The 26,807-nt window shown below is 47.1% G+C and overlaps 1 protein-coding gene across 12 annotated transcripts in view; it reads left to right on the forward strand.

Annotated features, from left to right (window-relative positions):
* UNC79 (unc-79 homolog, NALCN channel complex subunit) overlaps positions 1-26,807 on the forward strand; it is a 209,653-nt gene that overhangs the window by 158,556 nt on the left and 24,290 nt on the right. For all 12 annotated transcript variants that reach the window (XM_036013549.1, XM_036013517.1, XM_036013522.1 and 9 more), the window contains 9 exons: positions 2,069-2,171; positions 4,797-4,937; positions 8,001-8,039; positions 13,522-13,634; positions 13,733-13,818; positions 14,676-14,849; positions 18,276-18,344; positions 21,295-21,405; positions 24,253-24,357. In XM_036013549.1, coding sequence (XP_035869442.1) covers positions 2,069-2,171; positions 4,797-4,937; positions 8,001-8,039; positions 13,522-13,634; positions 13,733-13,818; positions 14,676-14,849; positions 18,276-18,344; positions 21,295-21,405; positions 24,253-24,357 — 941 coding nt within the window. The remainder of the gene's footprint in view (positions 1-2,068; positions 2,172-4,796; positions 4,938-8,000; positions 8,040-13,521; positions 13,635-13,732; positions 13,819-14,675; positions 14,850-18,275; positions 18,345-21,294; positions 21,406-24,252; positions 24,358-26,807) is intronic.

A 26,807-nucleotide genomic window follows, 5' to 3' on the forward strand; every position in this document is an offset into this window, starting at 1 on the left:
GTTGGCACTTGCGTTGGATGGTAATTGGCATGGAACCACCCAAATGACCTTGATTCCCTCCCTATTCTTGACTTGAATTGTGATTTCTGTATTGTATAATAATAGGCCGTGATCTTCTGAAAGCTTTGACTCAGAGGCTTTAGAAAATCAGTTTCTTATGTTTCTAGTAGGACTGTGTACATGTCACCATACATCTCATGGGCGGGGCTTTTCCGCTTTCAGCGCCGGCATTTCAGAACCTGGTAGACGTGGTCTGTCAGTGGTCAAGAAATGCGGAGTTTGGCTTTGAACTTTCTGTGTTCGCCATACTGCTTACCAATCAATGGTGTCTTTTTTTTTAATCTTGGCCCAGGTCTTGCCTTTTCTACTATTAATCCGTTTACACTTATGCTTATAATAAACACTACTGCCTGCACTCCAAGCTGCCTCGTTAGGAAAACAATTGGCGAGCTTTGTTAAAGATACACTTGGGCCCGCTTAGGAAGGCGTAGTATCTCCGAAGGGGCTGATAAATATAGTAGTCAAATTTGCATCCCTGTTTGGAATCTTCAGATGTGACAGGAAGGTATGTCCAGGTACTCGCCTTTGCCTCTGGGTCTGCAGGCGCCAGGCCCCCACACACCCACGCTGCGGCCTCCGATCGGCGAGCAAGTCTGGACACGGCCAGGCAGCATCCCGACTCTTCGAAGGGTCCACGCCACGTCTTCTCCCTCAGACGGACCTGTGGGTGCCACTCGGCTCGGTTTCCAAAATGTTTACGTGGACGCCTTTAGAAACCCATTCTCTGAATCGTGCCCTTTCCCCTGTGTAAGGGAAGGTCCGCCAGTTTCATTTTTCAGCCCCAAGCTCCCAGTCCCTGGATGAGAAACCGGTTCTTTAATGACCACCGGGTTGATCCGCCTTCTTTCCTGTTTGGAGAACGCAGAGTCTCGGGGTTTTCCTTGGTTGTTGGTAGAACGGGGCGTTATTCGGGACCGGCGCTTGGGGAGTCTTCTTGGATGGAGTGCGTCTGTCCACACTCCCGGGGGGCCTGCCCAGCCCGGCCGGTCTTCCCGATGGAGAGCCGTCTCCCGACTCTCGGCGTGTGCTCGTGCACTCGTCTCTACAGCACAGGGTGGGGACTCCCGCCTCGGGTTTCATGAAGGCGTCAGCACCCCACATTTATAAAACCCCACACTTAAACTGTGTGGCACAGATTACTAATCAGTGTCATCAGTGGCTGAAGACACTGGGTGGCTCCTTCCAAACACTTGGTATTTTATTTATTTTTAAAAGATTTTACGTATTTATTTTTAGAGAAAGAGGAAGGGAGGGAGACAGAGAGGGAGAGAAACATCAACGTGTGGTTGCCTCTCACGCAGCCCCCCCCCCCCCCCATTGGGGACCTGGCTCACAACCCCAGCACGTGCCCTGACTGGGAACCAAACCGGCGACCCTTTGGTTCACAGGCCGGAGCTCAATCCACTGAGCCACACCAGGCAGGGCTGATATTTTATCCTTAACTATTTCAGTTTAAAAATGAAGTCTTTGGCTTTGGGGCTTATGATACTAATTTCCAAAGTAGAACATAGTCCTGAGATTTCTTAGCTCAGCCATCTCCCCTGCTTAGAAGCGTGGAGTTCCGGGCTCTAATTCTTTTCCCAGATTTAAAACATTTTAGTGTTGGTGTATATTTGTGATTCTAGAAACAGTACCATATGGGCAACTTCCACTCACGCCTAGCAGGTAAGGGTCCTAACTCATTTCGGATCCCCTTGAGTAAATCCCCCCCTTCCCCATCTTTGTCCCAGGCCCCTGTTGGCAGCTGAACTCTCTGATTTTTTTTCAAGGCCAAGGGGCCAAGAGAGAGGCAGGAGTCTAGCTCTCACAGCCATTTAAGCAGAAACAAATCGCCGTCTCTGTTGAATTCCTTTTGCCCTTGAGGGGTTTTCGCAGCGCTGCGGGCCTGTCCACGTTACCTGCCAGTGAGCGGGGTCTGCGGGGGAATTGTCGGAGGAGAGCGGGGCTGTTCCCGGCCCCCCCAGAAGCAGGTCTCTACTCACCAGTTGTCTCTCTGCTGCTTGCCCAGGGGCCACCAAGTCCAGCCTGCTGTCAGCACCCAGTGTCGTCAGCATGTTCGTGCCGGCGCCCGAAGAGTTCACGGACGAGCAGCCGACGGTGATGGCCGACAAGTAAGCTCGCACCGCTCCTTCCTTCACAGCACTTGAGAGTGGGCTGCCCCGGCTGTGCCACAGCATCGAGGGGGCGGGCTGTCATTCGCCCTTCAAATGACGGTAGCCACGGGTGTTGGCATACATTTATCATTCTAGAAACACAGTCTCGTATGGGCAGCTCCCGGTTAGGCCAAGGCGCTTTCAAAAATCTAGACGAATGAAAATAATATCCACTTGCTCGTTATCCCTAGCAATAGTCTCATGCAAACAAAACCCCGCAGCCAAAAGCTTCCTGCTGTTAGCACAGGACTGAGCTGGAGACTTGGTCCGTGTGTCCGTTCTCCGATTTCTCAAACTGGCTGTATCGCTTCTTGGACTGTGAGCCTGCAGGGTCCTTTGCTGCTTGCAGGGTAAAGTCCAGATGCCTTAGCTCATGAAATGCCCGTCTGGTTGTGTGTGGGGGGTGGCCTTGCCATTGGCTACCAGGAACTCTTGGCCAAGCCCCCTCGTCTTCCCCAGAGCATGCCTGCTGTGTTCTGTCCTCCGTGGCTTCGAGGATGCCCTTCTCTTGGTACGGTCCCTGCCTGGTGAACTCCTGTTCACGCTCCAAGACCCGGTTTCAGGCAGATTACCTCCCAGATTCCGTAAGGCAGAATGAGTCATGCCATTCCCCAAGCTTCCCGAGTATCTGATGCATTTATTTGTTCTACCACTTACCGCAGGGTCGTTTAATTGTTTAGGCGTTAGCACCTGCGTGTTCTGCAGTGGCCTGTGCGTTCCTTAGAGTCTGGGACACTTTCCTCTGTGTTTTGTGCTCTAAGCTCCCTCTACAGTGCCTGGCCCATTAATGCTTGTTCAGTGCACGTGGTGAAGAATAGGACTTATGGGGTTTCAAGTTTGGCAAGATCCCCGTGGGCTGGGGAGGCTGCCTGGTAAAGGTGTTCCAAGTGACCAGTGGGGTAGGTTTGTGACAGAAGGAGAGGAGGGTGGGCTGGAAGGGGCTGGTGTGAAGACCCACGTAGCTGGCCACAGCTGACAGTCATCACGAAGATGTGATGGTATCAAACAGCAGCCTGGGAGTGTCTGCGTGGGGAGTGCCTGGTCCCTTCAGGGTAGTTCCTCTTGGCTCCTGCTTTGCTGTGACTTTCCCATCGTGTTGTCCCGGTCTCTCCCAGTCGCCTTCCTGGTTGCCTTGTATACATTCTGTTTCTCTTCTTTTTTAGTTACAAATGTGAATCCTATATTTTTAAAAAGTCAGTTTGTAAGGGATTTTATCTATATGTATTGGGTTACTCAAAAAGTTTGTTTTTTTTCCATAAGATGGCTCTAGTAGCGCTTAGTTGTCTTTAACTTCATTCAGAACAATGTTAGATTGTATGGTGACAGCTGTCATATCAGTGTGCATTTAAAAAAAAGCCTTATCAAAATTGGTGAATTTTTATGTAGCCATTTTAATATTGAAGATAGAAGAAAATATGCAACAGTTTTGGCATATTATGCTCTGTTATTTCAAGGAAGGTAAAAACGCAACTGAAACACAAAAAGAGATTTGTGCAGTGTGTGGAGAAGGTGCTATGACTGATCCAACGTGTCAAAAGTGGTTTGGGAAGTTTCCTGCTAGAGATTTCTCTCTGGGCGATGCTCCACAGTTGGGTAGACCAGTTGCATTCAGTAGTGATCAAATCGAGATCTTCACCGAGAACCATCAATGATCTACCAAGTGGGAGATAGCCAGATAGCCAACATATCCAAAATATCCAAATCAGTAAAGTTATTGGTGAAAATGAAAAATGGGTCTTTTATTTATATGGAAAAAACTAAACGGACTTTTTGGCCAATCCAGTATGACATTGTTTGGTAAGTTTTTGGACGGGAGGGTCACCGTAGCGACCACAGCCCGGGCTCCCTGGCCCTTCCCTGTGGACTCCCCTTCATATCACACGGCTGCCCCGCCGTGGCCGCACAGCCGAGCCGCGGCTTTGGCTGAGATGCGTTACATTGGGCCTCCGTCGGGGACTGCAGACAGCAGTGAGTCGTGAGTTACTGAACCGCAGGTGCCGTTGTGGTTCACACGTTACCCTCTGTAGGCGTAGAGGGTTTATGAAATGGACCTAGCTGAGTGGTGGAGAAGAGGTGGGAATCCAGCCTCCCCGGGCGCTTTCCAGAATGTTCTATCGACTTGGTATCTCTCCCTGACAAATAGGACATTTTTAAATTTGAAAACCTAGGAAAGCTTGCATTTGCGTCAAGGCATTTTTGATTTTTAATTTCAACAAATGAACACAGATCTAGTTTCTGACTATCCCCAACAATAATTTCACGGGCCTAAAATCCCTCCGCTAGACGCCCGAGTCTGTCAGTCCAACTGGCACTCGTTGTGACAGGGAGGAAGTTCCCGGACAGACCGGATGTTTGTGAGCGGAAAGAGTGTCTTCCCGGTCTCTCCCGGTCTCTGCCACGTGTGCTGCTGTCTCTGTGTCGCTGCTGAGGTGGCATCAAGGTCTCCTGTTTATTATTCACATCAGACCACTGACCCCCTTTGGAGACCATTTCAAGACCCACCAGAAACGGCTGTATGTGTTTTGTTACCTACTGAAGGCATGGCTGGCTTTCATGGAAAGCATTCCTCTGCTTTCTTCGCAGGTGCCATGACTGCGGGGCCATTCTTGAAGAATACGACGAGGAAACCCTGGGGCTGGCCATTGTCGTCCTCTCCACGTTCATCCACTTAAGCCCGGACTTGGCGGCCCCGCTGCTGCTGGACATCATGCAGTCCGTGGGCAGGTGAGCGTCGGCTGCTGTTCCGTCTGCTAGGAAGGAGCCTTGCTCCATTTATAGGTTGAAATAAAAACTGCCGGTTCCAAAGGGAAACATTCAGTAACCTTATCGATGCCTGCTGTGTGTGGGGTCTACTCAGACTGATTCTAAAAACCCACTGGACCAGACTTTTGGTTGAACGCCCCGGCTGTGCGGGGTCAGGAGTCACCACCATGCTAGAGGGAAACGCACTGAGAAAACTCTGTCGTTTGCCGCGTATCACTCTGCGAGCAAATGTGTGTAATGGTGCTCGGAACCGTGTGCAATTCAGAGCAAACACTTCACGTGGTTTAGGTGTTATGATCATTGATCTCTCTTTGCCCGTTTTAGGGTGGCTCTCCAGGCATTTTATAATCTTGGGGTGGCTCCGTTGTTATGCAGTTGAAATGCAGGAAGATGGGGGCGTAAGTGGAGGTGTAGCCGTTTCACCTTCTGGCTCCAAGAGGAAGGGTGCACACACCGTGGGAACAGGGCCTTCAGCCCAAGGGAGGGAAGGTTAAACTTAGGTGCTTGGAAAAGTTTCATGTTATGAAACTTCCATCCAGTAGACAGGACCCAGGAAGGAAAGTGAAGTATTTCATGAACGTAAGTGGCATTGAAATTCAGTGGCCAATGTAGTCCTACCATGAACAATGTATGGGAGAGGGTTGAATTACGTTCCATATGAATGCATCAAGTTTCTAGTCTGTGCGGGCCCAGAGCTGAGGTGCTCTGTGGTCTGTGGGCGCTGGCCAACCTCTGGCTCTCGGCTGCTTTATCTGTGGTGGAGCTGTTGAACAGGACAGTGATGGGTGGAATAACTGGGTGGCTGTCCAAGACAGGACGTGATGCAGAGCTGTAACGTACGGTGTGCGTGGTAAGTGCGGTACAAGTTTAGGATGGAAGTGATGTCTTAGGGAAGTTCTCTGTGGAGGAGGTTGCGGAGAAACTGGATTCTGCAAATTCCTGGTATTTGAGGAAGGGAAAGGGAATGAGTCTTAATGGAGCTAAACTCCAGTCTTTTTTAAATGAAGACTTTCAGTCTAAATGCAGAAATGCTGATTGCAAGTTAAAGACAAACAGGAGAGCATGAAAGACCCCTTGACCTTAAAAATACGTGACCCCTTTCTCTCCTTCCCCCAATTATTCTGTGGAAACCATAGGAGTATGGAATTAGAGATGGTGTCACTGTTCCACCTGACGAACAGCCAATGCAGAAAGTGAGGGGCGAACACAGGGAGACGGAGACATGAGAAAGGATGGATTATTTCCTTAAACCCTTGATTTTAATCTAATCATCGTGATCGTGTTGCAGGTTTTGTACCAACTCGCAACAACGCTATGGGATGGAGAGTAGTTGTTCATGCGGGGTCCCAGTTTCTGTCGTCAGTACTTTTCAGTTTGAATAGTTTATTGTTCTGGACATACCAGAACAGTGATTTGAAGTAGATTATCTAAGGTGTGATCATCTTATAGAGGGGTTTTGTTTATGTATTTTTGTTTTGACATTAAGAGGGAATCAACTATGTGTAAGCACGGCCAACTCTTAGGGTCGAAACACGTGCTCTTTGAAGAAAAGCAAAGGAAAAACAGTAGCAGATACGTGTTTATATACTTCCATGTAGATAGGTGTTTAAATCTCTGCCCCTGTTAGGTAGGCTAGCAAGAGACGGGGGGAGCATTTAAAGCAAGCTTCCGGAATTCTTAACAACCTAAGCCCAATCCCCAAACCTGCCAGGGAAACAGAGTCAGCCATCACCCGACTCCGGGCTTCCTGGCACGCCCCAGCCCCTCCTGAGGTCACGTGGATGTACAAACACTCGGTGGGTGTGTGCCGGGCGCACAGGAACTGTGCTCTAACAGTAGGGAAGTTCGGAACAACCCTCGCAGGTATCCCCCAAGCCTTTCTACATGATTTTGTATTTTGATATTTACATCCCTCTTAAGACTTCCCCGCCCCTCTTCCCAGGTACTGCCTTCAAGACCACGTTTGCTGTGCCCTTAACCACTGGTGACTTCATTTGCCAGCATTTATCTTTTCCCTGGAATCTCCCTAGCACGAGAGGGCCCGGGACCACGGCATCCAGGAATGGTGCATGGTGTCAGTGGTTGCGGGACCCGCTGGTCCCCTCCAGATGTGCTCTTGGCCTCGCTCTCTTGTGGTCTCGAGCAAACAAATCTGTAGCATTCCTTTTATTTGTTTCTTCAGGATCTTACTGATCAAGGCTGGGATTTTCTAAACCCACCAGTGTAGTGTATTCTCTTTCTTTCTGTACCTATAGATTATTTCCATATGTGTAGAACCATCTAATTATACTTTTCAAAAATTACATATTGTATAGTATATTGATTACTCAACCTAACACATTTCTCTTTTTTTAAATATTTTATTTATTTTTAGAGAGGGAAGAGAGGGAGAAAGAGAGAGAGAGAAACATCAATGTGTGGTTGCTGGGGGCCATGGCCTGCAACCCAGGCATGTACCCTGACTGGGAATCGAACCTGCGACGCTTTGGTTCACAGCCCGCGGTCAATCCACTGAGCTATGCCAGCCAGGGCCACCTAACACATTACTTACTATGTCCTCTCATCCAACAAATAGCTGACAAGTACCCCTGGCTTCCCATGTTACTGTCTTAGAGAGGCTTTCACAGTCGGTGATGTGTCTGTGGTTAGGTTTCAGAGGTCGTATACAGAGGAGTCAGTACTGAGCTGAGCTAATATGGGGCTGGGTCGGGTCAGACGCTGTTCTGATGATGCCCGCCTGACCCGGCTGCAGAGGGCCATTTTATAGATGGGCGGGGTGATAGTAAACCAGCCTCGCTGTATGCAATTCCGTGGAAACACCTGATTTGATGCAGAAATCGGGTCGCAGGAACTAGGTGAAGCTGAACCCTGGAGACTGACCACCACATGGGCCCTTCTGTCCCCAGTCAGAGGTTTCCCACCTTGCCGTATAACCCAGAGCCACAGCGGGTCCCACCGAGTGCTCATGCATTTCGTCTTGAAGACCTAAGGCAGTCATGTGACTCTGTCCGCTTTGTTTCCTAGGTTGGCGTCCAGCACGACTTTTTCCAATCAAGCAGAAAGGTAAGGTCCTACAGGGGGCCCAGATCTCACTTTCTTTTTGCCTCTTGTGCTTGGTTATCCCATTTGTAAAGCACCAGAGTGTACAACGTGCAAGGAGTATGATTAGGTTCAGCTGCAGCTCCAGAGAGCACTCGTTCATGTTCCATTCACACCCTCCTTTGTTCATTCATTCATGCATGCTTTCATTCATTCATGTTAGTAAGTATTTTTCAGCCCACTCTGTACCAGGCATTGTGCCAGATGCTTAGGTTTCAACTGGGGCATGACTGACATGATTTCTGCCCTCGTAGGGCTTACAGTCTACCTGGAGACAAGGATGAATAAAATATTTACTCATATTTATAACTCTAGACAGCGCTAAGTGCTATGAACAAGAAGTGTAGTGAGTCATTTATTTACTCAACAAGTATTTCTGGGGTGACCTCTAGGAACTGAGGGTACCGTAGTTAACAAAACAGCCAATGCTGGCTCTCACAGAACTTATATTCTAGTGGAGGAGGCAGACAAGTGTGATAGTGTAGTTTTATATCGTTTAGTGCTAAATGCTATGAAAACTAATCCAGTCAGTCCAGGAGAAGAGAGCTCCTGGAGGTAGTGTTCTGGGTGTGCTGGTCACAGCAGCCTCTCTGAGGAAGTGGTCCTGAGCAAAACCTGGAAGGGGGAGACGCACCTAGGCAGCGATTTGTAGAAAGAGCGTTCCAGACAGAGGAAGCAGCAATGCAGAGACCGGAAGTCGGGAAAGTACCTGGTGTAGTCAGGGAAGACGATTAATGCGGGCTGGAGCTTGTGGGCCCGGAAAGAGGGGCGGGGACGGGATGGGAGGGGTGATGGGAGGCCAGGCCGGGCAGCACCCAGGGGGGCATGATACCACGTCCAACTTCCACTGAGCGAAGCCGGGAGTGAGGAGCGAGTGACGTGACCCCTCTTGTGTTTTGAAAGGACTACTCTGGCTCCTGAATTGAAAGCAGGTCACGGAGGAAAGCAGGTCAAGGGCAGGCGCGGGGAAGCCAGGCTGGAGACCATTTCAGTGGTGCAGCGGCGAGGTCGTAAAGGCTTGGTTTGAGGTAGTGGAAGTAAGGTTATAGCCAGGAAATATTTTGAAAGGAGAAGCAACAAAAGTTACTGATAGATGGGATGGTAGGCGAGAGAGAAAGAAAATAGGGCAGAATGACTCGCAGGGTTTGGGCTGAACGGCTGGGCTGCTGAGTGGACCGCTCACTGAGATGGGCCTGTTTCCATGGGAAATGAGTGGGCATAGGATAGGCAGACCGGGGGTGAGGCAGGGGAGAAGGAGAGGAGGGCTTCCCTTAAAGTGTGATGTGTAAAATATGATCTGAAAAGAATGAGCTGGGTTTCACTGTGCAGGTAGTTACGGGAAGAGCACGTGCAAAGGTCTCGAGGCCGTGAAGGACCTGGTGTGCTGGGGAAACCAGGAAAAGGCCAGTGCAGCTGCGGCATGGCGGTGCAGGCCCTTGCTGAGACGGGCTCGTCACGTAGGACAGTGTTTATAAGTCATGTTAGATGTTCTGGGCTTTCTTTTGGCAGCAGGGGAAAGCTGCCGAAGGGTTTTTAAGCAGCAAAGTGTGTGTGTGTGTGTGTGAGTGTGTGTGTGTGTGTGTGTGTGTGTGTGTGTAGCATGTAGGAAGGGTACTTTGGCTGCAGTGGGAGAAAGGACCAGAGGACAGCAGGAGCGGCTGCTGTGTGTGACTTTGGGCACACTTATCTCTCTGCGTTAGCTGCTGGTCTGTAAAAGAGACAGACCCACAGGTGACCTTCTCGTGCCTTTGGGCGTTGGTCATGAGGTCCGAGTGATATGGCATCCGTGACTGCGGAACTGTAGCAGATAAGGGAGTGTTGTCACACTTCCGTAACTTAGGGTTTTAGGAACGTTTGCTCTTCTTTCTAACGCTCTGTGGAGTCATAGAGTTTCTTGTTTTGTCTTTACTTTTTCCTCTGACGTTTTATTATGAAAAGTGTTAAACATACTGCAACACTGGGAGAACTTTATAGTGAACACTCATATACCCATCACCTGGATTCTACGATGAACATTTCTCTTGCTTTGTCACATAGCCAGCCATCTAGCCATCCTTCTGCCCATCCATCCATCCATTTTATTTCTGAATGCATTTCAAAGTAATTTCAGGCATTAGCATACTTCCCCCCTATATTCTGTTTTTAAATCCTCACCAAGGACATATTTACTGACTTTAAAAAGAAGGGAAGGGAGGGAGAGAGGGGGACACATTGATGTGACAGAGAAACATCGATTGGTTTCCTCTTGCATGCGCCCTGACCAGGGACTGAACCTGCAACCTAGCCATGAGCCCCTACCGGGAATCAAACCTGTGACCTTTCGGCTTATGGGACGACCCTCCAACCTACTGAGCCACACTGGCCAGGGCCCCTGTATATTCTTTAGCAAACTTATTAACTAAAGTTCATTTTTTGTTTATGTTTTTTTCTTCTGATGCAAAATTCACATTAAAAAGTACACATATCTTACCTGTACACTAGCTGAGTTTTGACAAATGCATGCACCTGTGTAACCCGAACACCTGTCCAAATAGACAGCATCACCATCACCCCCGGAACGTTCCCTCATGCACCTTCCCAGGCAGTCTCCACGCTCACGGGGGCAGACACCATCCTGACGTTTTCCACTGCAGCACCTCATGCGAACGGAATCGCGCTGCATGCGCTCTTCTGCGCCTGACTCCCTCTGCTCAGCGTGATGCTTTAGAGCTCTTCTGTGTTGTCCCACGTATCAGTGGTTAGTTTCCTGTTCAGGGCTGAGTAGTAGCCCATAGTTTATTTATTCTCTTTTCTATTGAGGGACATTTGCATTGCTTCCAACTTGGGGCCGTTATGAAACTGTTCCAGCATTCTTACAGGAGCCTATTTTTAAACAGATGTGTTTATTTCTCTTAGGCAAATGCCTAGGAATGGAATCACTGGCTTCTAAGAGAGGTGTATGTTTTAGGCTATGAGATACTGCCAGAACTTCCCTTTAAAGCGATTTTGTATCCCCACCAACAGTATATGGGACTTTGGTTGCTCCACATCCTCGCCAAAAATTGGTGGCCTTGGTCTTCTTGATTTTAGCCCTTATAGTTTTAATTTGCATTTCCCTGATGACTAGATGACTAAATGCTGTTGAGTGTGTTTTCAAGTACTCTTCATAACCCTCCGTAAATCTTTCAAATCTTCTGCACGTTTTAAACTAGGCTTTTGTCTCTTTGTTATTGAGTCGCAGGGTTTCTTTATGTATCCTGAACACCAGGCCTGCATTAAATATGTGCTGGGAATATTTTCACTCAGTTTGGGGCTTGCCTCTTCCTTTTCTTAATAGTGTATTTTGATGAGAAGTCTTTCATCTAGATGCGGTCTAATGTTTTACAAATTTAAAACGATTTATAATTATTGCTTCCTGCTGTTTGTCTAAGGAACCTTTGCCTACCCTCAAGTCAAGAAGATGTCTCCAAAGTTTTACTTTCGAAGTTTGATGGCTGTAGCATTTCTATGGTTCATCTCAAATTAAATTCCGTGGTGCGGTGTGAGGTGCGGGTTCGTGTTCCTTCTCTCTCATCCATGTGGACATCTAGTTATTTCTTCCCCATTAGAAAAAAATGACTTTCCCTTTACACATTGGATCACTTTGGTGTCCGTCAAAAATCAAACGCCACATGAGGGTCGAGCTGTTTCAAGGCCCTCTGTCCCGTGTCATGGGTCCGCGTGCTGAGCCTTCAGCTGGCACTGCACTGTCGCGGGGACGGCCGCTGTGCGGTCAGTCTTGAAGTCAGAGAGTGTGAATCACCTCCTTTTCGTCCTCTCTTTCAAGAAGGTTGGTTTGGGTATTCCAGGTTCTTCACATTTCCGTATACATTTTACAGTAAGCTTCTCAGTTTGGTGGGGGCAGGGAAGGCTGCTGAGACTGTACTGAAACTACAAATCAGCGTGGGGCTAACTGACATAGTATTGTCTTTCGATTCATGGACATAGCACACATTCTTGGTTCTGCCGATCTTTTCCGTTGCTCTCTGCAGTGCTTCACGGTTTTCACTTGTTAAGTTTATTCCCCTAAATTTTGTTTTAATAGGTACAATGTAAATGGAATTAAAAAAGTTTAATTTTCCAACTTTTTGCTGCTGGTATGTGAATGTTCAGTTGATTTTGTTTTGGTATTAACATTGCAATGTAATAAGCTAAGTTCACTTGGTTTAGTGGTTTTGAGTGTTCAGTCATTCTTACATTCCTGTTGTAAGTTCTATTTGGTCATGGTCCATTACCCTTTTTATTTATTGTCGGATTAAATGTCCGTGAGAGCTGTTGGTCTTTTTTCTCTTTGTTTGGTTCCGTTTTGATTGTTTGTTTTATAATGACTTTGTCTGATTTGTTTTGTAATACCTTTATCCGATATTCATTTTAGAGCTATGTTCGCCTCATAAAATAAGTTGGGAAGAGCTCCCTAAATATTGAAAGAGTTTGTTAAGTTTGGTGTTATTTCTTCCTGAAGGACATTTTTTTAATAATAGTTTTTGTATTATTTATTTATTTTTAGAGAGGGAAGGGAGGGAGAAAGAGAGAGAGAGAAACATCAATGTGCAGTTGCTGGGGGCCATGGCCTGCAACCCAGGCATGTGTCCTGACTGGGACTCGAACCAAAGCAGCGTACGATGCTTTGGTCCGCAGCCCACGCTCAATCCACTGAGCTATACCAGCCAGGCCTGAAGGACATTTTTGACCTACAAGTTTGAACCAGCATTTCAGGGTAGACGTGGCAGAATGAAACAGTTCAGCTGAGAGGGCCGTCTCCCCACTTCTCAGTCTGGGCTTATATCCATCCCATCTAATACTTTAATCTGGGGGGCAGGGCCACCTACTCATTCATCTCTTGGCTCCCTCGTGACACGCAGAGGCGGTACAGAGGATAAAGGGGGAACCGCACACATCAAAGTCCTACCCACTTCACACAAGTGCCGACTCAGAGCCCCACCCCTCCTCCCCCAGATCCTTCCCAGTTCTCCCAACAGGAACGAACATTTCCCTCCCTGTATTTTCCCTCAGAGCAGCTCTCTGTTGTAGCCAGTGACACTTTCTGGGAGGACCTTGTTGATGTGGGAGGATCTTGTGGATGATCCTCATCCTGGGTTCGAGTCCCGACTCTGCCACCCTCTGGATGGGCGGCCTCTGCAGGTCACCTTTTGTCTCTGGGCCTCGGAACCCTCATCGGTACCCGGGGGTGGCTGGATTAGCCTGGGACCACCCTGGCATTTCCTGGTTCTCTCTTTCTAAAAACGGATTCACAGGGTTCTGTCTGATTAGAATATTTCATCTCACTGATGACCATGACAATGAGATGTTCCGTAAGTGGACTGGTATGTTTCAATGCCTGGACTGGAAATAAATAAATACATGGACACCTCAGCTCACGCCATTAGTCCCACGATCCCTCGTCTTTTCTTTCCCGGCTGCACCCCAGCATGATGGTCCCGGGCAACGCGGCGGGGGTGGCCAAGCAGTTCCTGCGGTGCATCTTCCACCAGCTGGCGCCCAACGGCATCTTCCCGCAGCTGTTCCAGAGCACCATCAAAGGTACTCCTTCCGCGGGGCGAGCCGGGGCCGCGGACGCGGCTGGGTGCTGGAACCGCTAACCCTGCTGACCCTGCTGACCCTGACCGTCCCCTTTCCAGATGGGACTTTTCTGCGGACCTTGGCCACGTCTCTGATGGATTTCAACGAGCTGAGCTCCATCGCGGCCCTCAGTCAGCTCTTGGAGGTGGGTTCGCCTGACACGCCAAGCCCCCGTGGAAATCCCTGCCGAGGAAGGAAGGCATTGGATGTAAAAACGAAGTGAAAAAGTTTTAATTTTAAAGAGTCAACTATACATTGAAAACAATGTAAAATTTAAAAATCCATTTAAAAAATTGCCAGCACCCCAGGCGGGTGTCCGTCAGGCATTGCTTTTTCTGGGTCGACTTGCTGTGTATTGAGAGCTTCCGGACACTCCCAGCTAAGGGGTGGTCGCCACCCACTGGGCACTGACCCCCAGGGACTTCCTGCCTCTCGAAGCGCATGGTGGGTAGAGCCGTGTGCCCTGTGTAGTGAGATTCAGATTCAAATCTCCGTGTCACTTATTCATGTATCACGAGATTTGGATTCAAGTCCTGCTTAATGGATGGATGGCTGATTTGTTGTGGTGCCAGATCACATTCACGTCTCACGTCCTCCACTCACTCGCTGTCCCAATTAGCGTGGGGCATTGGCAGAGTGCCACTCGGACTTTGCTGCCGGCCATCACTCTTAGTCTTTGTCCGATAGGGTTTCCCGCAAGCATCATTCATTGTGTCTGCTGAGCGCCTAACCACGCCAGTTGTAGATGCTTGAAAGATGTTTTCCTTGCTCACGTTTCACCTTCTTTCACTGGGTCAAAGATCACAATTTCTGCTCCTAAGTTTGTCGGAATGTGTTGATTTGTTCCTTGTACCCCTGCCAGCGGCGAGGATGACCCTGGGTAGTAGGCGCACGACACAACTACCGACTGAATATGTGGTTTTTAAAACTGACCTTCACCACGGAGCTACACCGATGACCGCGCCATCTCAGCAGTTGATTCCCTCTGCTTTTGTGTTCTAGGGTCTAAATAACAAAAAGAATTTACCAGCAGGGGGTGCTATGATACACTGTTTGGAAAACATCGCCACCTTCATGGAAGCTTTGCCCATGGATTCTCCCAGTAGCCTCTGGGCCACGATCAGCAACCAGTTTCAGACGTTTTTTGCCAAGCTGCCTTGTGTTTTGCCTCTGAAGGTAAGCTGGGACTGGATTGCGTTTGAAATTCCTTTCTCCTGTTCGCAGGTCATCCGTCTTGGGTGACTTCATGTTTCCTAAGGGGCCGCACAGAATCTCTGTTAGCCTTGGAGCGGAGAACATTATTTAGGTTGTTCTCTACACATGTCACAGAATGACAGCAATATGCAGCGGGTATTTTGACTTAGTGATTTCATGTTTCCAGTGTATTTAAAAAAATAAGGGTCAGAAAGACGTTAGATGGTGTTTATCTAAAATTTTTCTCAAGTGAATATTTTTGTAAAGATTTTATTTATTTATTTTTAGAGAGGGAAGGGAGGGAGAGAGAGAGAGAGAGAAACATCAATGTGCGGTCGCTGGGGGCCGTGGCCTGCAACCCAGGCATATGCCTTGACCGGGAATCGAACCTGCGACACTTTGGTTTGCAGCCCGCACTCAATCCACTGAGCTACGCCAGCCAGGGCTCAAGTGAATATTTTTAAAGAAATACATAGGTAAATAAATAAGTAGTTTTGTCTAAAAGGAGACCAGACATGTAATGTAAAGCTTCACTTCTAGAGAATGATCTAAATGGCAGCGACCGCTGTGTGTTTGTGAATGAGGTCCCTGCGAGACCAAGGTGAGACTCCTGATGGCTTTACGCCCTCCTCTCTGCAGCCCGCCACCCCCCCCCAAGGACACACACACACACACACACACACACACACGTTCCCAGCTGGAACTCTGATAGCCTAAGGAACGTCTTCAACACGCGCTCATCAATGGGAAAACGAATCCTGTCCTGTTAAAGCTGGAAGAGACCTCTCAAAGCCGTTCTTTCCAAGGTCCCGCTGGGGCAGATGGGGACTCCAGATGCGGAGAGGCGGCGGCCGTGTGAGGATTGGAGCTCAGGGCCTTTTCCACTGACAGACTTCCCGGGTCCTTCTGAAGCGGGGGAGAACTGAGGGCATGCCATCTCTGCGGCAGGGGGAGAGAGCCGGCTGGCGGTGGCCATTGCCGTGCCCGTGAGCCTTGTTTGTCCCACACGCTTTTTGTGCTCGAGGCTGATCCCGGGTAGAAGTATGCAACATGCTAATGAATCACTTGTTAATCTGGCAGGTGCAGTCACACGTTAGCAGCACCGCTTCTAAAATGAGTGTCCCATGCATAGAAGATGTTTCATAACGACCAGCCACCTCTGATCAAGAGCTTTATCCAAACTGGCAGATTTGGAAAATAGGACCCCCACGTAGGTTCTGTAAGGATGATGATTCAGCGACTCGTAGCCTGGTGTGCGCTGCTTTCCTTGGGCTGGAAGTTACTGTGAGAAGCAGGAATACCGAGATCTTTACTGTCTCTCACATCATTGTTTTTCTCTCACATCTCTCTCTTTTTTAAATTTTATGTATTTGTTTTTAGAGAAGGGGAAAGGGAAGGAGAAAGAGAGGGAGAGAAAGATCAATGTGTGGTTGCCTCTCGCACGCCCCCTACTGGGGACCTGGCCCACAACCCAGGCATGTGCCCTGACTGGGAATCGAACTGGTAACCCTTGGGTTCACAGACTGGCACTCAATCCACTGAGCCATGCCAGCCAGGGCTGTCTCTTACATCTTTTGATTCTTGTCTACCCACAAGCCTGGAGTAGCGGAACAAGTCCAAGCAAGAGGTTTAGTACTTTGAAACCACATATGTATATAGTTACTATATGTAAACACGTGGGAAAACCAAGTGTATGCAGTTGAACTTGGCCGCACGGAACTCCCCCAGCACCCGAGAGCCATTTAGGGTCACTTGTTCCTTAAGAGAAGTGAGTGGGGGAGGTCAAGCTGGCAAATGCAAATGCCTATTGGCTGATGCTATAGTCAAAATACGAAACTTGAACACGGACCCGTTGGAAGTATTGCCAGCTGCAAACAGCTGGTAAGCCTAATTTGTGACGTTCAGCCCTGCCTGTAGGAGCCCCCCCTGCCCACAGGAGTGGCGTGAGGTAAGACGCGGAGGAGACTTGGGACCCCGGCAAACTGGAAAGCGCCGGTCCCTTCCGACAGGGTCAGCCATTTGTCATGTGGGGGTGCAGGTCTCGTGCTGATGATCTTCCCACGTCTTCCAAAATATTATTTCCTGATTTTTAAAACACTGTGGGGACCCTATGGGCTACCAGTTTCCAGCCCTAGGCTCAAAGTAATGCAAATGTCCCATCAACTCGGATGGGTATTGAGGCGGTTAAATCGACCAATGGTTCCTTCCCTTAGGAAGCACTTGCAAAATATTTTCAGAATGTGTGTGAAAGTTTCTCCTGCTAGGTCAGGTCTGGGCACTGCCTTGGATCATCTGCTGCTTTGTTTGTAATCTCTGGGGGAAATATTAAGCCAGTGAAAAACCTTCCATAGTGTGTTCTCATCAGTTTAGAGAAGTATATTACAAACTTGAGTATGCACCCAGGTCCCTGGACGACTGGCTAAACAAACATTTTCCTGGGCCATATTCTGAGAGCTTTTGATTCAGTGGGGGTGTAGTCTGAGGATTTGCATTCTAGTAAGTTTCCAGGTCATAGAGGGGCTCCTTGTCCAGGGGTTACACTTGGAGAAGCACTGGCCTCCTTTGTTCTATCTTAAAGAAGTTACTATGGTACCCAGCTGCAGAAATTCAACTGTAGCCTGCTATTGTGATATATTTACAATGTTAAATGATATTATTGTTTATTCTTGCTGTCACATTTTCCCCAATCCCAGTAAACTCGATTTAAAAAGTACGTTTTGATGTGGAATCTTGCCAAGTACAAATCTAATAAATTTGTGTGATACGATTTTCTCTTGTGGAAATTTTACTGCTTTTCCCCAGGTTTTTGTCATGTCTTCTAGTAGCAGAGAAAGGGCAGATGAAACTGGTTCTTATTTGAATTAATAAGCCTAATGGTTTTAAATTGATCTTTTTTTCCCAACATGGCCTTTTACAAATTAGTGTTACCTCTGTAGAGTTGGGCATGTACCTACCGATCTGTCTGTCCATTCAGCTATCCATCCGTCCATCCATCCATCCATCCACCCACCCATCCATCCACACACCCATCCATCCATCCATCCATCCACCCACCCATCCATCCATCCATCCACCCATCCATCCATCCATCCATCCACCCACCCATCCATCCATCCATCCATCTGTCCAATTCATTATCCAACTCTATCTGATTTAGTTTTGGGGATATATCTTTGAGCAATAGTTTAAGAACTGTGTTTAATTATTTAATTGTTCATCGTGGTTTAATAAATCTTTTTAAAGCCTGAAAATGATTTTTTTTTCAGCATGAATATATGTTATGGAAAACTATAAGGAGACAGCTATACCTCAGATTTTATTTCCTAAAGTAAATGCTCATAGGAAATATATGAATGAAAGATACATTAAGAAGGGGACTGACTTTTTGTTTTTCATATTTGTTCACAGTGTTCTTTAGATTCCAGTTTGAGAATTATGATTTGCCTCTTGAAGATACCCTCTACCAATGCCACAAGGGTATGTATGTTTCAGGTGAACATAACCAGTTGGTATTCAGTTATTGTTCAACTTAAAAAGAAAGGCATGTAGCAGTACTGAGGAAACGGTTATTGCATCCTGAATGCTTCACTTTCCATCTCCGTGAAAGCATCTAATGTGGGGAGCTCTCATATATCACAATACTTTGCTATAATTGGTCCTCTTAGTTCTGGGCCAAGTCCACCAGTCTGTCCTCCATACTACAATCTAAATGATGGTCTTTCTAAACACAAATTTCATTGCATTCATTCCTTGCTTTAAAATTTTTAATAAGTTCTAATTTCCTTTAGGACAATGTCCAAACTTCCTTAGTGTGGCACACAAGAAGGTACCTCTGTCACTTTCCAGTTACTCTGCGGCCCCCTGCCCCACCCCCATGCCTCCTGCATGCTTTCAGAATCCTGATTGTCATCAAAACAACAACCACTGTCTTTGAGCACTTACCATAGGGCAGGCATTGTGCTAACTGCTTGACATTCATAGTCTTATTTAATTTCATACTTCCTTGCCTTTGCTAAGGTCATTTCCTTTGCCTGAAATGCTTAATACTCTGGTCAGCGAGGTGAACTTCTCATTCTTCAAAATAAGACTTTGAATTTCAATTTTAAAAGTGCTCATGTTCTCTGTGGCAATTCCTCCTCTGTCAGATGCCATAAGGCTTGATGGAGCTCTCCGGATCAGCACGTACACAGCATCGAAGCCTCCCAGTGAGAGTGCGAGCTGCATGAGTCCCAGCTTTGTGTCTCGTTCGCCTCTGTGTGCCTGGCTTCATTTCTGGGCTGCGTTATACGAAATGGGACCATAGTTTGTACCGCAGTGGCTTGGAGCTCCTAGTTAATGTACCAAGGAGGCACATTTTCTATCACATTTTACCCTGAATGTGCTTTCATAGACTCACGGTTTGTGTGGAAAGTTGCAAGGAGATCATCTGGTCTCATCTGTGTGTCTACAGATAAGGAAAGAGGCTCAGAGACCTGGAGTGTCTTGGCCAAGGTTATATAGCTGGTTAGTGGGAGATCTGAGACTTGAACCTACGTCCTTTGATTCCAAGTTCCTTGACTTTTCTGGTGTGCCATGTTGCCCCATCACCATGCTGCCCTGCTAGATAAAAGAGCACATTTCTATGTAGGTTCGAATTCGGGTTTCTTTTTTTTCTTGACAAGTAAGGATGTATTTTATGTCAACGGAACCATACGCCTGTCCCCATTCATTCGCCATCCAAGGCAACAACCTTCATACAGCACAAAGGATGCTGAGTCAGCGGTACTAGTTCAAAGAATTTCTTCTTAAGATTTTTTTTTCATGTGGAAAGTACTACATGATTTTATGCGGGGAATACAAAAAAATGAAAGACACAATTTCTATCCTCAGGGGGAACTAACATGTAAGGATTGATTTCTTTTATCAATACGGAAAAAGGATCTTAAAATGCTTATATCCTTTGAATCTGTCATTTATTTTCTGGGAACCTGTTATGAAAATGCAAATATTATGCAAAGACCTATGTATTGGAATGTCATAATAAAATACGACTTTTGTGACCATTACAATGGAGGATTATGGAGAATTCCATAGCACTGGAAATTACTTTTGTTATTATATTAACAAAATGTAGGGTTGTCTGCGTGTAAGATTTCACCTTGTAAACTTGTGTACAGGGGAGAAGGGAATATAACAGAACTTTATCACTAAGCGGTAGGATCAAGGATGACTGCCGTGTCCTTGTCTACACTCCCTGCAGCCCCGCGCGCGTATGCACATCGAGCCGGTACTACTTTCGCCATCCAGGCAGTTAGGACTCTACAGGTTGAGAAGCAGCGGAGATAATGACGTGGAAGTCTTTTGGAGCCTAATTAAAGTGATCCCGTCTCCCCTACAGAGCAATTCTGCCTCTGGAAAATTGCTCCGGAATGTGGTTTTCAATTCCACTCAATGGCCGTGTGGCTTTAAGCACGTTCCTTGCCTCCTGTCGCCTCGGGGGCAGGATGGGGCACTGAGGCTTCTGAGTCATGATGCGGATCGTGTCTCACGGTGGTGGAGGGCTAACTGTTGCCAGGCGGCTCGTGTGCATCATCTCCTGTAACTCTTACAACAACCCAGTGAGGTGGAGGCCGTTACCATCCTCATCTAACAGAGGAAAGAACCGAGGCCAGAGAGGTCACATCACCCATTCAAGGTCACAGAGAGCCAGAGTTTGAGAGCATGCGTGTGGGACTCTAGAACTTGCATCGTTAACTACTGTAACATACTATCTCCTCGGGTTTGTTACAAGAAATTTGAATAAGATAAACTCTATAAAAGCATCTACCTCTGCCTGATACTTAGTAGGTGCTCAATGAATGTTTCTAAATGGCTTCAGAAAGTATATGGACTAACACTGACCCCCTGTGAATGAATTCAAGTGCAGAAACCAAAACTGACAATGCCTTTCTGAGGATGGACATTGGCAAGAAGCTGGATCATGATGAATTTTACCCAAGCTCAGAGTGCTTTGGCGCTCACGTGCAAGGGGCAGTTTGTGCTTTAATTTCACTGAGATGGCAGGCTTCCAGAGGGGCTGGGTCTGACCGACCCAAAGACGTCTAGACATTCTGAGAAACAGACTGGAAAATTTGATGCAAACCTCACAGAGTCTTGATTGCTGGGGGCGGACATGAGGGCAGGATTCGAGTTAGGCAGGTTTATAAATGACGCATCTGGAAAAATGAATATCTTCTTTTAGCAATAACGTGATTCAATCATGCTCTTCAATCCATTAATTGCAGGTGTAGTTCTGTCCTTGTGAGAACTAATAGGGTTGCTACAGAAGCCACCTGGCAACAGATCTGAATTGACAAGAATGATCCCGTTCAAGTATTGTAAGACTTTAATACTTTTTTTAAATGAAAGAATCAGCCACTGATTGTATTTGGCCCCAATCTCATTGCAGAGTTTGTTGGAACCATTTTCAAAACTGCTCAGCTTTGTGATTCAGAACGCGGTCTTCACTCTGGCCTACCTGGTGGAGGTGTGTGGCTTATGTTACCGGGCCTTCACCAAGGTAAGTGTGCATGTGGCGGTGAGATCCCTCTTAGGTTCCTTGCTTCAATGCAGTTTTTTTTAGATTTTATTTATTTTTTAGAGAGGGAAGGGAGGGGGAGAGAGAGACAGACAGACAGACAGACATCAGTGTGTGGTTGCTGGGGGCTGTGGCCTGCAACCCAGGCATGTGCCCTGACTGGGAATCGAACCTGCGACGCTTTGGTTTGCAGCCCACGCTCAATCCACTGAACTATGCCAGCCAGGGCTTCAATGCAGTTTTAAAATGAGTAATTCTACTAAGGCCTAATAAATATCATTGGAAAGAAACACTTTAGATATGTTCATAAAATATCTTAAATATGCAGACTTGGAGGATTGAGGGTCCTGTGGTTTCACAGAGAAGAGGTATTTTGAATCAAATGAGATAATGGACTAAATGACCTCTTCCTGTCCTTCTCAAGTTCAGCCGTGATGAATGGGCAAGCCGTCCCTACATATTTTTTTTATACCCAAAGTAGGAAAATACCGGGTTGTCATTTGTAAAAGCCTGTGGAGAGCACCTTAATTCTCCTCATTTGTCTGTCTCCCCAGTCCCGGGCTCTTGGCCTCTGAGATTGCAATCTCATTTTTTGTCATCTTGCCTTCATAATGCTTTGTCTATTGCGTTATCTTCAGTGTTCCCTGCCCCACCTCTGAGGGAGTGGAAAACTACTGCAGGCCCGGGGCACACAGCAGCCTTGTTGGCGCTGGGAGACGCTGACGGAAAAGCAGGAGGCCATTCTGTCCTTACGCACAACGTGCAGATCTTCCTCTTTCAGTTTCCGAGTTTTCCAAGTTTGTTTTCATTGGGGTCTCCGTGTCTGTTGTTGTTCTCTTGAGTATTCAGAGTACTCCGTTAGTCACATTGTTCACTCCTCCAAGCCCTTTATGTTCCTCAGAATAATCTAACTTTATATCAAGGCTTTTATTCCATTTAAAACACTCTTGTCTCCTTTCTTTCCACTTTGTGTCCATCCTGCCATGCGAAGTGTTCCACGATAGCCTTCTCTTTAGTCTGGGCGCCGGTGACCGACAGTTCACGCTCTACTAATGCATTTATCTGTACACTTATGTGTTATGTGCTTTTCTGCATGCGTCTTGTAGCTGACTATAAAAAAGGCTTGCAGAATTGGAAACAATCTAGTGTTCCAGTAATAGAAGGACAGGTTGATGACTTTAGGTATGTCCATACATATTGAATATTATATTAATCTGTTTAGTTGAAAGAAATAGACCTATATGTATCAATAGCGGTTAATATAAAAAATATGATGTAGTGAAAAATTACAAGTTGCAGAAAGATATGCACAGTATGATACCATTATAGAAGGTTTAAAATATATAATACACATATAATATTATACACCAGAAGAGGAAGTTAAAAACACACAAAAGTAATATCATTATAATGGAGACAAGCTGTGCATTGTATTATACATTATAATAGTGTTTTATAATTAAATATTATAATAGAAAGTTTGAAATATGCAAAAATAATATACATTTTGTGTATAATACATGTGCAGTGAAAGTACTAAAAAAGCATACATGAAATAATAAGCACCATTCAAAATAGTGGCTACTTCAAGGGAGACAGAATAGGTAGCTTCAACTGTTTCTGTGGTGTTTGATTTATAATTAAAAAATGTAAAATCAAAGCAAAATGGCCCTGGCTGGTGTAGCTCAGTGGATTGAGTGTAGGCTGGGAACCAAAGTGTCCCAGGTTCGATTCCCGGCCAGGGTACATTCCTGGGTTGCAGGCCAGAACTCCCAGCAACCGCACATTGATGTTTCTCTCCCTCTCTCTCTCTCTCTCTCTCTCTCTCTCTCTCTCTCCCTCCCTCCCTTCCCTCTCTAAAAATAAAAATAAATATAAATAAAATCTTAAAAAAAATCAAAGCAAAATGTTACAATTTGACAAGGACAGGTGGTAACACCTCATATGGTCCATCTCTTTGTTTTTCTAGATGCTTAAAATTGCCCACTTAAAATGTAAGCTCCTTAGGGAGGATAGGAGACCCTTGAAGCCATCGTACATGTTTCTCTCTTAATCATTTTCTATAAAAAAATACTTTTAGATTGGTTTAATTTCTGCAGTTCTGGGAATCTGTATCATTCCCTGGGAGTAATGGCCAAATCCTGCGGCTTCCATGTTTCAGAGCCAGCCTATCTTTCCCTTGTCTATTAAATTGTGGGGTCTCCGGGCTTCAATACACTCACTACACACACACAAATGCCTTCTTAATTTTTGCTTTTCAGTTTGAGATTTATTTATGAAAAAGAGTTCACTATGCATTTTAAATACTGTTTTTTACTTTGATCTATGAATCATTTAGAAGCCCTTGTAACATAGATGTATTCTTTTTTTTTAAGGATTATTTTTATTTAAAAAATCAATGTATCTTTTTTTCAGGTTTTATTTATTTATTTTTAGAGAGGGAAGGAAGGGAGAAAGAGAGAGAGAGAGAAACATCAATGTGCGGTTGCTGGGGGCCGTGGCCTGCAACCCAGGCATGTGCCCTGACTGGGAATCGAACCTGCGACACTTGGGTTCGCAGGCCGTGCTCAATCCACTGAGCTATGCCAGCCAGGGCAACATAGATGTATTCTAACCGAGTTTTTAGAGATGCTCACCTTCTTCTTTTTATTTATTTATTTATTTATTTATTATTTTAATTGTTGTTCAAATACAGTTTCCTGCCTTTTACTCCCATCCAAGCCCACACCCAGCCCTCCCCACTCCCTCCCGATTCCACGCCCCCCTGTTTTTGTCCATGTGTCCTTTATACTTGTTCTTGTTTACCTTCTTCTGTTTGCTTTTGTTCAGGAGCGGGATAAGCTGTATTTGTCTCGGAGTGTTGTTCTAGAACTCCTGCAGGCCCTGAAGCTGAAATCCCCGTTACCAGACACCAACCTCCTTCTGCTTGTCCAGGTAGGCTTGTGACTCGTTTGCCATGCTGTCAGGAGACCCACCTACGTTTGGGCAAATTCAGGAAGCTGTGGGGCATAGGCATGAAGCAGATATTTCTGCACCTGCTATGTGCCGGGCAATATGGTGGGCACTTCGCAAGTTCCCTTCACTGTGTCCTACAGCCATGTGAGGCGCTGGCTCTGTATCCGGGAGGAGGAGCCTGGGGTTCGGGGGCCGTTCGGCGGCTGGCCCGCCCAAGGTCACACAGCTGGCACCGGCAGAGTCAGCATCTGAGCACAGGGCCGGTCCGTGGCGGAGCACGGCCTGGCCAGCCCTTCCTTCCATCCCTCGCCCAGATCACCGTAACAGCCCGAGCTTTGGTGCTGCCTTCACCTCTCTCCACACCAATCCGGGCTTCTGGCTTCTGGCTGCCTAGTGCAATTTGGCTAAAACTCTGCTCTTTATGAAATCACACTCTGCCTTGTAAACCGACAATGACCTTGCAGAGCCTGAACTAGTGAGATCTTCCATCATCTGGCCACATTTGACTGTTCAGCGGCACTTCCCATGACAAATGTGTACTGACCCCCGTTTCGGGCTAGGTTCTGGGAACACGGAGAGGTAACAGACATAGGCCCCCTCCCAACAAGGTGCTAAGTATCGTGCTGCATGGGAAGTACCAAGGTGGAGGGAGTGGCGAGCCAGCCTGGGAGACGGAGGGAGGAAGGGGCCGGGGAAGCAGATGATTAAGCCACAGCCCCTTCCTTCCAGGATTCATTATCTGGTAGGCGAAGCTGACGTGCAAACAAAAATTCCCACCCCCGTGTGATGGTGCGTAGCAGAGGGGTCCTGAGCAGAGAAGGGGCAGAGAAAAGGGACTGTGGACCTCGAAGGGTGCATGGAGATTGAGGTGTTTACTCAGAAGAGGAGGAAGGAGACCTGTCGTTTCCCATTTCCTGTCCACTCCTCGGTCCCCTTCCTTCACTACTACCTGCTGCATGACTACTCCTTAGGGTCAGAACTGAGTTTTCCCCAAAGCCTTGAGGTTTAGTAAAAAGTTGGTATACTTTCAATGACGAATGATCTTCAGGTGACTTTGAAGAGTTTTGGGGGCACATTGAAGCTTTTGGAGAGCAGTGATCACTGGGAAATGACAGTACTTGATGTCGGGTGTGATGTAGTCAGGATGAGGTGGCTCCCATCGCTCCAAGACGGCGGACAGCCCAAGAGGAAGGTGGGAGCAAAGCACATGGCCTGGACACGTCTGTGTTCCGAGGTCGGGCAGACTTGGAAGCCCTGCCCGTGGGTTGCCGGGGGCCAGCCCCTCCTGCGCACACGCCGGCAGCTATACCGCTTTGAGTACAAGCAACTTTGACACGAGTGCGCAGAAAGATGAATGGGGCCCACACCGATGTGGAGGGGAGGGCAGGTGAGCTGGGCTTGGTGAAACAGCCCGGGAGACATTCAAGGCCAGCAGGTCGGCAGTGTGTAGAAGCCACTGGCTTCTGGCAGTGTTTCGGTTGGCGACCTGCCACCTCCAAACAGCGTAGGTTTCAGGCTCCGAAGGTGCTTTCCCGTGGGCCTCGATCGGGGAGCATTCCTTTCATTGACCCGTCTGGAGCAGAGCAGGTCTGCAAGGCTGCATCTCCCTGGGGTCGGGCCCCCGGGGATGCTGTGACTGCTATGGGGGGGGGCTGGTTTGCTCTGTCGTTTGTCAACCATAATAAGCACTTGTCACAAACCAGCAAAATAGCACTGACAGCTTCCGTCACACAGCGCTTCGGGGAACCACGAAAACAGTGATTACTGCGTGAATAACCCAAACAAACCAGCTTTAGGGAGGAAAAAAAAAAGGCAACAAGTTGATTCTTCCAAATGTGTTTTTTTAGACTCTCGTGTACCATGTCACTGGATTCCATTTTCATCTTTTTAAGACAAACATGTATTTGTTATTGAATCACTGAATTAAACAAGTCAGGTTGTAAACTTACTTAGGCTGGAGAGGCATCGTGGAGACATTCTGAGATCGTGCCTATGAAGAGCAACTTCAGGGGTGTTTCCACCTCTGACAAAATATGTTAAAGCTTCGTGCTATTTTTTTTAAAGATTTTATTTATTTATTTTCAGAGTGGGAAGGGGGGCAGATAGAGAGAGAGAAACATCAATGTGCAGTTGCTGGGGGTTATAGCCTGCAACCCAGGCATGTACCCTGGCTGGGAATCGAACCTGTGACACTTTGGTTCGTAGCCCGCGCTCAATCCACTGAGCTACGCCAGCCGGGGCACTTTGTGCTATTTTGAAGTGATGTATCTTGGTTTTATAAGCTTTCAGAAGAAACAATTTCCGTTATTGAGGGGAATACAAGGGAGGCATACTTAAAAGTTCCCGTATCTGCCCTGTGATTTCTGGCTAAGTGACAGAGTGGAGCCCTCTGTGGGGGGCCATGTGTGGGATGAAGGACCTCGTCTCTT

This window comes from Phyllostomus discolor, chromosome 1 (genome assembly GCF_004126475.2).
Source record: "Phyllostomus discolor isolate MPI-MPIP mPhyDis1 chromosome 1, mPhyDis1.pri.v3, whole genome shotgun sequence".
NCBI lineage: Eukaryota > Metazoa > Chordata > Mammalia > Chiroptera > Phyllostomidae > Phyllostomus > Phyllostomus discolor.